At 42.2% G+C, this 13,418-nt stretch overlaps 1 protein-coding gene across 2 annotated transcripts in view; it reads right to left on the reverse strand.

Annotated features, from left to right (window-relative positions):
• Positions 1–277: 277 nt before the first annotated feature.
• Positions 278–13,418, reverse strand: part of LOC149277487 (serine/threonine-protein kinase SMG1-like) — a 38,402-nt gene continuing 25,261 nt past the window's right edge. Inside the window, exons 42-63 of one of the 2 annotated variants that reach the window (XM_089502823.1) lie at positions 12,991–13,239; positions 12,746–12,884; positions 12,504–12,613; positions 11,913–12,131; positions 11,026–11,216; positions 10,609–10,781; positions 9,109–9,388; positions 8,541–8,813; positions 7,944–8,178; positions 7,585–7,811; positions 7,026–7,176; positions 6,619–6,808; positions 5,960–6,429; positions 5,689–5,826; positions 5,067–5,219; positions 4,801–4,980; positions 3,600–3,824; positions 2,634–2,845; positions 2,444–2,550; positions 1,675–1,854; positions 1,093–1,199; positions 278–355 (exon numbers count right to left, since the gene is read on the reverse strand). In XM_089502823.1, coding sequence (XP_089358949.1) covers positions 278–355; positions 1,093–1,199; positions 1,675–1,854; positions 2,444–2,550; positions 2,634–2,845; positions 3,600–3,824; positions 4,801–4,980; positions 5,067–5,219; positions 5,689–5,826; positions 5,960–6,429; positions 6,619–6,808; positions 7,026–7,176; positions 7,585–7,811; positions 7,944–8,178; positions 8,541–8,813; positions 9,109–9,388; positions 10,609–10,781; positions 11,026–11,216; positions 11,913–12,131; positions 12,504–12,613; positions 12,746–12,884; positions 12,991–13,239 — 4,287 coding nt within the window. Of the gene's footprint in view, positions 356–1,092; positions 1,200–1,674; positions 1,855–2,443; positions 2,551–2,633; positions 2,846–3,599; positions 3,825–4,747; positions 4,981–5,066; positions 5,220–5,688; positions 5,827–5,959; positions 6,430–6,618; positions 6,809–7,025; positions 7,177–7,584; positions 7,812–7,943; positions 8,179–8,540; positions 8,814–9,108; positions 9,389–10,608; positions 10,782–11,025; positions 11,217–11,912; positions 12,132–12,503; positions 12,614–12,745; positions 12,885–12,990; positions 13,240–13,418 lie in introns of both variants that reach the window. The other variant, XM_089502821.1, reaches the window with a different exon arrangement.

Here is a 13,418-nt window from a genome sequence, read left to right on the forward strand (position 1 = left end):
CGGATGCATTGTCCGTTCTTCCGTAGCAGAAAGACAATCGTGTGAACATTTGACTCTGTGCCCCGGGGACTGCTGCCCATTGGTGTTTTAACATTCCTCTGAGTGCAGCTTTCCGGTGGGATTCCTGGCCCATCGCACCAGGATTTCCTAGGTTACCTCATATTAAGCCCCAGTATACATCGCCACCGGCCTTGGCCCGGCCATGGATGCCTGAGACGTTGTTGATACCGGTGTATATCTGACTTCGCTGAACCAGGCTGGTACGCCGTCTTCTTTCTCACACCCAGGCTGTCCAACCCTCATACAGCTGAGCCAGGTTATCTAGGTTTGTTGCTTCCTTGATCACAAAGTCCACCTAGTGAAACGAGCAGACCGTTTAAACACAAGCTTTTCCAATCAAGGCCGACAACACACGCCAGGTTTAACATTAAAATAGGGAAAAGAAAAAATGTCGGTGCGCTAAGCTAGTCTCAGGCTCAAATACAAATGTATAATATAAGGCCTACCAAACAGTGTGAGCATGCTGCAAATACAGTGTGTTGGCTGTACAATGTATACAAAAAACAAAAACTGCTTTGTGTGCCCACTATGTAGGAGGTGAGAGTAGGTTCTCACCCTATTGAGAGTGTGCCTTGACGTGGCGGGTGAGCTTAATTATGCTTTGGCCAATTCATATAACCAAAACCTCTCATTTATATTATGTTTATATATTTGTTGCCAACTTTATTAGGGTTAGAAGCGCAGACAGTATTTTGTTTTTTGTTAACATTACAATAACCCCAGCATCCTCTAAACGTACACATCCATGATCTCTTCCCAGCTAGAAAGCAAGGGGTCATGCACTTCGCAAAACACAACATTTATAATACGGTTATGCTTTATAACAAAGGATTTACCAAAATCAAGGTTGGCCCATATTCCCATCGCAGACGTTTAAATGTCTTGATATTAGCAATTGTTATATTTACTCGCCTATCAAAGTGCAGAGAAGTAACGCATAAAGTCCTAAATAAATGAGTTATTTTAGAAATAAAAGTGCGGTAAAGTGAACGTTACGGACATCTGACAGACACCCTGGAATATAAAACGTACCTGCTCTGCAACAGACATCCTTCTGTTGGGGTCCACATCTCTACCCTCCAGTTTTGCTTTGACACGTTTCCACACACTGACTGCGTATGAATTTCTCTCCTGCACAGCTGTGAAGGGGAGGAAAAAGCCCAGATTGTAATTGGTTTAAAAAAAAAAACAAAAAAAAAACATTGCAACAATAAATCATGAATGAATGAATTGTGAAAAGCAAATGTTTGGCAGCAAAAACAATTAGATCCCCCCAAGTCATGTGGAGCACAGCCAGCCAGGAACGGGGGGGAGTGTGTACCAACATCATTTAAACCGGGGTCTCAGTTAAACGTAAAACATACTTATTTTAATCCGGTAATATAAACGTCTGTAAATATATCGGGGGCTTATTATTGAAAATCCTGTACAACGCACAAGATCCAAAATGAATGTAAATCTACTGATTTCAACACTTTAATAAATGCTTAAAAATATTTCCGCATAAAGACATGGTTACAGCTTTCATGTCGTTCGCAAGTCTTCAATGTACGTGCAAGCTTTAACAAAACAAAGCTTTGTACAAAAGATTCGTTGCTACATGTCGTCATTTACCTTTTCCAGTTTTAGGATCCCGGACAGCCTTTTTCGGGCTGGAAACGACGCTCTTGCCAATCGCGGAGACTGTGCTGGGGGGTGTATCTGCTGACGGTGCCAGGTTTTTCTGAATGGGCTTTTTTGTGTTCTGAGACATGCCCTCTGTCTGGGGCTTCTGAACAGCATTGCTACGTACCGCTTCGGAGAATAAAAAAAGAAAAGGAGAATGATAAACATTAAGATATGGGTTAAGAGGCGATTAGTTTTCACTTAACTCTCTCAAGTATTTATACACATCAGTGGTTCTTGATAGCCACAAATAGGCCACGGTCTTTAAATATGCGAGCTTGAACACAGGCGTCTCAAATGTAACTACAGGCAAAGATTAACAGGCCTGTTTACTGCCCCTAAGGAGTGGAGCAGCGCTCGATATACAATAATGAAGCACCATAATAATCAAAACCAAATGCCATTACTCCACTCCAAATCAGAACAAAAAGCCTTACCAAAAGCACAAAAAGTTACACAGAAATCACCATTTGTCTATGTTTTAATCATTAACTTACAGGTGAATGGAGATCTAAAAGTCATGTGCGACTAAACATTGCACACACGTGCATGAATGCAAACCGCAGTATCATGCAAAGAATTTAAACGACAACTGCAAGCACACAGCGGGGAACATACATATTGAGATGAATCACGGAGACATGACTAATTAGATTCTGCATGAAGCCGAGGAACTGTTAGAAAGAAAAAGGCAAACGAAAGCCTGGTCAATGGTTACCTGCTGCAAAACTCGGCAGATACGTAGATGATGTTGTTGGACTTGAACACTCATTTGTTGTGTCGGTTACCAAAGGTGATGCGAACCCCACCAGGTTGTTATAAATGCTGCAGAGAGAAAGAGAAATGTGAAATGCCGGTAATATTCGTATTGTATTTAGGGACACCGAGTGACCGGAAGGACACTTTACCTCTGGCTTTGTGTTTTGAGCTCTTTCAGGGTAGGTGCGATCTCATGCAGCATTTCAATGTGCTCCTGGCTGCGTACCTGACCCAGCACCTGAACTAAAGTAAACAGAACTGTCTGAATGTTGTCCTGCCATGATTTGTACTCGCCCAAAAACTGCCTGACGCTGTTCTCGTAGGGCACATCTTCACCGTCAGCCATGGCTGCTTCTTCATCCTGAAATTGAGGGGAAAAAAATGGCAACTTGAATCTGCGATATTCATAAAAGGAAGCAAAATGCATGAAATATTGTGAAGTTCACAAAGAAAAAAAATTTTGGTTTTAATATCCTCAAGTGGTAGGCATACCTACAACACAGGAAGTATTAAATGTCCCCGATAGTGCCAGTAGAGAGTAAACATTAAACTACTTTTATGTATGATAGCTGTGTGACAGCTAAATGCCACGCAGGACACGTGTTCGGCCATCTCCATGCGCGGGATATCCTCCCTCCACTCAGCTCGAGTGAGCGCAGCGTGCCGGGTCCGTTCACACCTCTGCTTACATGCGTGGAAAATGTGGCGGTTTATTTTAATCAGAGCCATCGACCGGCTGCTTGAATCAGACAGACGGTGTAGGAGAAGGGCTGCAACGCCTGCCCGGTAAACTCACTGCAAACATTTCGTTTAAGAGCCAATCCTGCCAAACTAGTTCCTCAACATTACCCGGGGATTTCTTACATAGCAACTGCAATATGTAACCTTTTGACATGCGGTTGTGTACACATGTAAATAGTCACAGATCGCTTGGGAACTCCTACATGCTTCTCCATCTTAACATTGCTGTTCCAAACTCAGAAGTAGCAAAAAATATCGGGTTTGAAATGTTATCAGCAGCAGATGCGGGGTGGGGGTGTGGGGTGCGTAAACAGCAAGGATCCCGACAATCAATGTTATATTTCAAATAAAATAGAGTAAACTACTAATCAAACCTTTGCCATGGCTTTAAGAAGATGCTTGACATCCCCAAGCTGCCTGTTGTGACCAGTTAACACGGTCTTGATGCAGTCCACCAGGTTCTGAATGGTTTCGCACACGGCTTCGATCTGCTGCTCCTTCTCACCCTGGAGGATCCTTTGATTTGACATCTCCTGACTGAGCTGCTTGTGTGCAGAAACCAACCATTCGGGGGTCCCAATGGCATTCTCGCTGTGCCCCTGGAAAAAACAAGTCCGTTTCTAACAAGTGCCAAATACTTTCCTCTCCCCTTAATTTTATTACGTTCAAAATAACAGAAGATATCAGTACATCGGCAGGCCTTGCTATCAATGAGAAGAAGACTGAAGCCCAATATTCATCTGGTCATTTAGTCATTAGGACCGTCTACATCAGGGGTGTCCAACCTGCAGCCCTCCAGCTGCTGCAGGACTACATCTCCCATACTCCTCAGCCAGCCCCTTAGCTGAAAGAGCATTATGGGCGATGTAGTCCTGCAGCAGCTGGAGGGCCGCAGGTTGGACACCCCTGGTCTACAACCTTACGATAAAAAGGGGGGAAAAAAGCAAAATCCTTCCCATCCCCCTTTTCTTGCCATGTTCTGTTAGCAAGTCTGTGGTTTTCCATTAATAACACGCCTGTCTTCCTCCTGACCAACATACCGAGAGGCACGAGCGTACAGCCGGACCTCGGATGGGATCGGTGACCCAATAGACAGCGTTATCCAACAACGTTTCTAGTAACTGCGGCTCTGCCAGTCCAGTGTGTCTGTGTATAATCATTATTTTATAGAAATGTCCTATTTCTGTAACTCAAGGGCATATTTATAAGTAGTGTTATAAATGGATGTTTAATGCTTCACTAGACTTTATTCTGATTTGCATCCATTTCAGAATTAAAGCATTGATGCCAAACCACTAATGTAAAACAGCACCTTAAACAGAGAAGTGCGACGGATTATTCTGACATTAACCTTTTCAGTAGCTGTGCACAGCAAAGAGGACTTTTCTGGGTGACCTGCGGCCCCAGACCATGGCACCATTAATACTGCTCCTGCTACTTGCTAGTGTTGGTGAAAACGTGCAACAGAACCACATAGGAAGACCTCAGTGAAAACACTTAAAACGTACAGCAGCCGATCAACGTTCCAGTATTTAAAATGAAGTGGCACATAAGCAAGTTTAATTTGAGACTAACCACTCTTGACAGTAAACGTAGCTCAAGTTCCGAGACAGAGCTGTTGAACTGGGAGGCAAAGGAGCACATCTGCTGGCATCTCTTGATCAATTCGAATAATCCAGAATCCAGGCTGATGGCCTCGGCTGTCCGGGTGCGGAGGCTTTCAAAGTGAATGATGGTGCTGCACAGGAAAGTGACCTAAAAAGCAGCGATAGACAAGGTTGACACATGCATCGCTTCATAACCCCTACAATAGGCTACGCGATGATTACAGGATTGTTTACCTGGTTTGTTCTTTGGCTTTCCTTTAATATAAAACTCCGTCTCTCGGCAATAGTGGTCTCAAAATCTTGGAGGACCGGCGCCAAAGCAGGATTCGCACCTCCAGCCCATTTCAAACGTTGCTCAATGCTCGCCTCTAAAGTGGCTAGTTTGTCCTACACAGAAATAACATTTGTAAATGATGCAAAAATATTCTATCCACAGTTTACCATGTCTCAATATATATATATATAAAAAAATATATATATTATTATTCCCTTCCCATTACGGCATCCCTTTTTAGTATCAAAATTGGAATTTAAGGTTGAGGTCTTCATAGCAGGAAAATAATATCCTATGAAATGATGTTTTTATATCCCACTGGTGCCTGCCGTTGTGTTTCACCTGCTGGTCAGTATATAGGCAGAAAAGTCAACTGGTACTTAGAAAGCATCTCTCTCAATACAGCAAGGTGCGTGGTCTTTAAAAACAATGTGCAATGAATGCAAGGTCAGTTAACGCAAACATAGGGACTTTAAGGATTATTTTTTTTTTATTTTTATTTTTATTTTTTTTTAATATGGTAGGAATAACTTAAAAAAAAAAATGGATTGAATTTTAAGAGCCTGCTAAAAACAATGATACCTGCACTGCTGCAATAGAAGAGTCGATTTGCCCGAGAGTATGCAGCTTTTTCTTCATGCTCGCTAGTATGGCAGAGCGAGGTGGAGGAGCAACAGATATTGTTGGGGGTCGGCTGATAAGGAAGTCTTCGTGCTGCCACTATAAATAAACACAGAAAGTTCCAAAAGATTGGATTATAGTTCATAATGGACTTTCAAACCTCTAAAAAGGCATAAAATATACTGGCACCTATTAAAACAATGCTAACAATTTCAATGTGAATTATTTTTACCTGAAACATAGCAATATGCAGCTGCACTCGCTGCAGGCTGGTTTTGCAAGACGCAATGTTCGTTTCAAGACGGCGGACCAAGTCTTGTTTCTTCCACGCAGTGTCGTAAGAACTGGCAAGGACCGTAGCCCTGTTCATTACTAGCTGGGAAAACCTGGTCGTCTGAATGTTATGCTCCACGGCCTTTTTGCAGAGATCGTCAACAGACACCTTGCTTTCTGCCCCAAAGTCCTTGGCTTCGACTTGGGCAATAACATCTACCCCTAGGGCACTGATGAAGCTGCAAAGGGTTAATCCCAAAGCCTGTGTTGGAAGACCAATTAGCAGCTGCCTAACAAAGTCAGCAGTGAAAGCCTTGATTGGTTTTGACATTTGGTCTTCACTGAAACAAGAGTTTCTATACATTGTTTTAACATTCATCAACTGCACTGGACCATTGGCGGCATTTTGATCATCGACCGGACATTTTCCTGCGGAAAGAAACAAATCCGCATTAACACGTGCTTCTGAAAATCAACACAATTCACACAAGACTCAAAATAGCCACATCACAAAGCGGCATTATACTTTAAAGTGAATAAGCAAGCCTTATAGTGAAAGGTTTGCACAACTATTTCCTAAATAGTATAGCTGGAAACAAAAATAAAATGCTCTTTTACCAGACAAAGTCTGAGAAAATATGCCACACAGTCTGAAGAATTCTCGAATAGTCTGCAGTCTCTTCAGGAAAAATATTTCATCCAAAACCCGCTGAAGTTCATCATCCGCAAAGAAGTTAACTTGAGTACTGCGAGCTTCCCGGATAATGTCAACTTTTCTCCAAGCAGGAGGGACCTCCATCTTTTTTAACTTTTGGAAATAAAATAAGAAAAAAAAAAAGAAATACGATGTAAGGGTTGCAGCTCTTTGTCTGTGTTCTGGTTAAATTGTGCTACAATATTAAATCGTATCCCTCGCACAACCTTTCCATTCATCATAAATTGATATAGTTCTATCTGCAGTGATGTACAACGGCTGAAAAGTCTACAGGCCACAGTGCAACATGCACAACCAACTTCTGTCATACCTTTTCAATTAGTAAGCCAAACGCTGTTTCAACTTGAGCAAACATCCCATCAAACGCAACCAGCAACATCTGGCCAGCTGTCATTTTTGGAGTATCGTCAATTGAACCATTCCTGGGTTGGATTAAATCCCCATACTGAGAGTGAAGCGACCTGCAAAACAGCGGGTTGATACATTCAAGGACTGTGCCTGTAGTAATCACACCGTGGAAACACACCACATGCTCCAAAATCCAGCTACTTGATCACGACTTCTAACATGGGGTAACATGGGGTACTGCTCCGGGAAGGACCTGCCGTTGGCTCTTCCTCACGCTGAACATCTTCTAAAGAAAGCGTCAGACGTTCACACGGCGCAGGGGAAGAGAGTGCTCGCGATGCACAGGTCTCCATGCTGTGAATGTGATGGTTAAAAGAGAAACCCAATCTTCCAACTGTCCTAAAGGACTCAGGCACTCAGGAACAGTTTTATGCCCAACTTTTTTCCCAGTATGAATTAATGAATAATCTGTTCTGATGGAAACATGAGGGACAAGAGTGACTTCATTGTAGAACGCCTACCTCGCAACATCAATGTAATGAACATTGGCCTCATCTTCCACACCCATGGCGGTGTTGCGCAGATAAGCCTGGAGTGAATCAATTAGCGTCTGCAGCGGGGTCCCGTCTGTGGCTTGCTCAATGAGATTGTCCAGTTCCTGCAGCATGTTTTCCAGAGTCTGCTCTGCTTTCATCAAACAGCGAATGGCCTCAGGAAAAATTATCTGACGGAAATTGGAGTTTAATTCCTTTAAAAGAGAATGGAAAGAGGTTTCAGAAATTCCATTTATTAAAACGTGCCACCTGAACTAACCAGATGTGTTAACAAGACTACGTTGCATGTCTCTCATCACAAACATTAAATATCTGGCTGTGTTTACCTGAAGAGAGGTGTACACGGCATTAGCCAGATGTACAGCTTCAGATGCCTCCATGGGATTGGGGATATCCAGATCCTGAGGAATAAGCTGGCACTGCATCAACAGCTGTACCAGACACGTGACATTTCCACTCATGCTACAAAGCTCCTCCAAGAACCAGGCTCCATCTCTAGACGTAAGATCCACCAGCTGCTCCCCAGCACTGGATGCTGCCCCCTCCATCATCAGATTGCGCCTTCGTATAAAGAATAAGAGCTTGGTGTTAAATGAAAACAATAAAGCATCAGTGTAGAAGTGGCTAACATTTTACCACTTTAACTACTACCACTTCCCATGATGCTCTTAAGTCTACAACTTAAAAACTACTTCACATAAAATTTACATTACAATCTGTCAAAGCATGTATTGGACGTGCAATGAATAATCGAAAAAAAAGTCATTTTTTTCACACTCAAACGACGATATTTGTATTCCTTGCCAGTCCAAGTGTTTAAAGGTAATTTGATTTGCAAACACTGAAATAAATTGGGTATTTAAGGACTTATGTAAGGCTGTGCGGCTTTCACCATACGATCATTGAATGAAATCTGGACCCACCTTGTTAAAGTGCACAGAGCAGAGATGACAACACAGGCCAGACTCAAGGAACCCTCCTCCCCGTTTTCATGGAGAAACACTTTGATGCAACGCTCAATTTCTTTTAACTGCTCCTCGCACACCGGCACCGAGACTGCCTCTTGTTTCAGCCGTTCCACCTGCCTCAGCAGGCGGTTATTGGTGTCCGCAGCATAACGCTGCAGCGCCATCTCTGTCGCCGATATGAACTGACACACAGTTTGAGGCGGCTGGGGTGCATACTGCATTTCATACCTGCAAGGACACAATTTATTACCCTCATGTACACATTATTGATACTTCGATACTAGCAACCTCTTTGCCATGAGCCAAGAGAAGAGTTATTACTAACCTATGCCGTCATTTTTACCGATTTATGTTATAAACCTATATTTAAAATAAAAAAACCTTTAAGATTATTATGACAATATGACAAATTATCCTTACTATACCCAAAATACAGCTTTCTATACTTAGAAGTCATGCGCCTGGCTCAAAACAAATAAAAGCCCTTCGTAAATGATACGCCAAAAACTAATTTACAACTCACTTTCTGTACAAGTCCTGGCATTGCTCGACTGTCATTTTGCAAATAAGCTCCTCCATCCAGGTCTTCCACTGCTCGATTCTATGCTTCTGGAACACGGCTTTTGGGTAGAGAAGGGCCACGGTTGCGTAATTGTGCAGGTGCTCAAGACAGCCCCGCAGAATGGATCGCCTTTGCTGCAATAAGGCACCCACCTCTCCTTCGTACTGCTCACACTGTGCGATGAGGTGCGCCTGGCCAGCATTCTGGAGAAACGCTGTGGCTGGGACATAGCTAGGAGGACCTTATTAATGAGAAGAAAAAAGACAAATTAAGTACTTGACAGACAATCACATTAAAGAAAAATTTAAAAAAAAAAAGGAACACTGAACTAAGTGGGGGAATATTTATATTGCATCATTACAAAAAGGCACCTTAGACAATGGATGCCCCATAGTATAAACAAGACATTTCTAAAACAATTGCATTTTCCCCTCTTTAACCCCTTCAATCCCCTATAGACGTACCGGGACGTCCAAAAAACGCCCACTAAGAAACCCCTATGGACGTCCCGGTACGTCCAGCCCTTCGTGCAGCGTCAGGGACACATCCCTGCCGCTGCACGGGAGTCCAGGCTGTCGTTTGACAGCCTGGACTCCCCCCTGGCAGCAGAAGCCGGCATCGCCGGCTTTCTGCTGCCCGATAATATAAATACAAAAAAAAAAAAAGTGAGCTGTGATGTCATTGTGACATCACTGGCATGTTCAGGAGGTCCCTAGGAGGACCTCTAACCATTTATGTGTAAAAATATATAAAAAATAAAAAATATATATATATATATATATATAAAAAAAAACATTTATTAAAAAAACCTTACTTCCCATTGCCCTAGCATAACATCTAGCCAGTATAACCCTCCTGCCCCCGTTCACAACCCCCAAACCCGTTTAGCCATGGGCATAAAAATTATACAAAATTGTACACCTTATAGTATGCTCCCTGGTGCTGGGAAAGTCTGGAAAATCTATATCAATTAGGTATTTCTGAAATCAGGGCACCCGAATTAATAAACTTGGAGGGGATTTTCCATCACTTTACCTAATTTTGTGAGGATTCAGAGGGAAAATGTAAAAAAAAAATAGTTTATTTTTCTAATCTTCGCTAGTTCTTACTAAATTTCTCATTCTAAATTTTCAGCTAATCATCCAACTATGGTATCAAACGAAAGCTCTATCTCTCCTTGAAAAAACAATATATAGTTTACATGGGTACACTATTCACAGGAAAAAAGTATCATCGCTAAACCGACATACCCAAAAAATGGCAAAATTGCTCTGGGCTTTGAGGTACCAAAAACCCCTGGGATTGAAGGGGTTAAACACCATTATATATGCTTATTTAGTGTATTGCACAGCAAAACACAGAATTTTTGGTAAATGACAAATCTAATTTAATCTCTTGGAATTTAAATTTAGCAAATCAGAGAAATGTGGGATGGAAGGCATTGCATATAATCTGAAATACCCAAGTCCATTTGGCTGCTTATCTCCTGAAGCAGGCCAGCCAGTTGAGTTGCTTCTAAGTTACTGAAGGCCGCCTGATACTGAGTCATCCATTGCTCAAACTCATTCAGCTTCACTTGGATGGCTTCCTGGACTGCTCTCTGCTGAGTCTGCAACTGAGTGTGCTCAGAATATCTAAAATAAGGAAAAAAAAGAAAAAAAAGACTGTACAACAAACCGCCTTGAACCAAGAATTACAGTTCTATTTAGCTAAATCATCACCATAGACCTTAGGTGGCTCAATTTAATGGTACAACAGTTAGAGATTCACTCATGCTTTTTAAGTGAGTAAGGTGTATTAATATCCGAGCATTGCTCTTATTCATTCCCTCGAATCAGTTTTGGTATAATCTGCCCTGCGGGGTGTGTAATAACTAACCTGTGTTGCAGCGTATGTGCAGGATGGTCTGGGACTTCAGCCTCTTCCAAGAAGCCCATCTCTTCAACGAGCTTTGTCTGCAGCTTCTCCACATCAGTCAGCTCCTCATGCAAATTAAGATATTCTTCCAAGTTGCCGTCCAGTTTAGGAAGAACATTGAGCATCTCATCCTTGTTCTTGAACCAGTTCACCTGTCAAGTAAATAAGAGGTCAGCGCACTCCGGGTACTAGACTCTGATAAGAAAGCAACAATGCTTTACACCAAGACCCTGTGCGATTTGAAGATTGCCACTAACGTAGTAACATAGTTCATAAGGTTGAAAAAAGACCAAAGTCCATCAAGTTCAACCTAACGAACACGGACATGTAACCAAGTCACACAAAAGACATTCATGGTAAATCAGTGAAGCCTAAAACCAGTAATTTTTCATGGTTCAACAGTTTAAGATAATTGCTGTGCTAAATGTATCTTCCACATGCATCTTGATTCGTAATTCTTAAGTGGCTTTTCATAAGTGGCGATGAAAAGCAACAGACAGGTTTGTGGTTTGCCATTTCTATGCGAACTGCTTTTATACAAGAGGGAATGATTTTGAAAGCATTTGGATACCGACATAATACACACAGCTAGGACTTTCGTGCGATATACCAAATGTGCAAAGCTAAGATCAAACAAACAGAGCAGCAAAAAACATTTTGCATTCTGAGTCAGAAAAAAATGAAACCTAAAACAGACCAAAGTTTGGATAAAGGATTCTGTAATTGATTCTTACTAAATATTTCATGCGGCACATTTAGGTCATAGTACAGCAAACATCATAAAATGCAGATCAAAACACACACTTGTATCTAAAATAAAACACCAATCCTGAACGATCAGCTGTTACCTTTATTTCTGCTACTCTGGAAGAAAAGAGGCTCTGGGTGATCTCTCTCTCCATCTCTCGTTTGCTTTGTTTGTTTTCGGCTTGCTGGCCACCTCCACCATAGACGGCGCCCGCAAAGCCAGCCTCTCCACCAGCCGTCCAGTCCACGAGGGGATCATATACAAAGGCCTCCAGCAACGTAAGCAGGGTTTCTCTACCACGTCTCATAATATGAAGAACCTGCATTTGAAAAAAGAACCCTGCTTTAAAGAGATCCAAAGCATTTAGCGCATATAGAAGTCGAGGGAGACGTCACAATGAAAGGGTACTGGAATGGTGGTCTGGAGATCTCAAACTCTTTCAATATATGAGAGGCAAGTGGAGAGAGAAACCTGGCCAAGTGGATAAGAACAGGGAGGGAGTACAGGTGTAGAGACCAGTAATCAAAGACCAACAATCCAGACCCAGTAAGTGTCACACTCAGAACCTAACAGGCAGATCCACGGGAGATCCCCAGCAGAGTCCACTCCGTTACTGAATAGTGCTTTACAACAAACAGAAATCCAATATGTTTTACAGATCAAAATGAATGGCCATCAAAACCCCAGTTACCTGCTCACAAGACAGACGGAAAACTCCTTCCACTCCAGTCACTCCTAATGCACTCTCAATATTTTGCGTCATTCGAAATGGGACCTTCTCTGGAACACGGAGACTCTTGCCTACAGAAATCAGCAGTGAGTTTATAAGATGCATGATGGGAGAATATCTTTGCTTTCATATAGACATACACACAATAAAAAAAAATCTAAAACTATAACTCAGGGCACGGAGCTTGTAATACATTATCTTACCCTTTTCAAAACAGACATTGTAATCAATGTGGACCACCTCTCCTGTTGTCATATCAATGAGAACATTGTCCAAGTGCCTATCTCCAAGACCAATGATATAGCCAACCATTGACATCACAGCTGTGGATCTGGCATAGGACTGTAAAACAGAAAGCAAGTTAAGCGCTGCCATACTTTTGTTACAATAATATATTAATGTAATTTATGTATACAGCTGCAATTCCATGAAAATTCTGAATACATACCTGCGTCACTCTCCACCACTCATCTGGGGTGGCGCATGAACACCACAGTTCTTTGGCGAGAAGGTTTGGTGGTGTGGCTTCCATCAGCTCTTCCAGCACCGATTTCATGACGTTAAGAGGCCAGTCCCGACGCGATACATCCAGACTCAGCCCTACTGCCTTTAGAGCAGGACTGATTTTACTGTAATAAAGCTCGCTGGGACGAGGCACCATTGCTGGATTCTGGGGGGTCTGGTACGAATCTTGAGCCTGCAAAGAAACCTATGAAGCTGTAAACCCATACAAATTCTCCATAAGATTGTCTAATCAGAAAGCAAATGAATAATAAAATAAAAAAGTATAACAAAGTGAAATAGTTGGGTTAAAAGCTCCAAGTAGGTTTAGTGAAATTGATCATTTTAAGCATAGAACTGTAGATGTACTAATGG

Source organism: Sceloporus occidentalis, unplaced genomic scaffold (assembly GCF_023333645.1).
Source record: "Sceloporus occidentalis isolate IW3139 unplaced genomic scaffold, rSceOcc1.0.p SCAF_213, whole genome shotgun sequence".
NCBI lineage: Eukaryota > Metazoa > Chordata > Lepidosauria > Squamata > Phrynosomatidae > Sceloporus > Sceloporus occidentalis.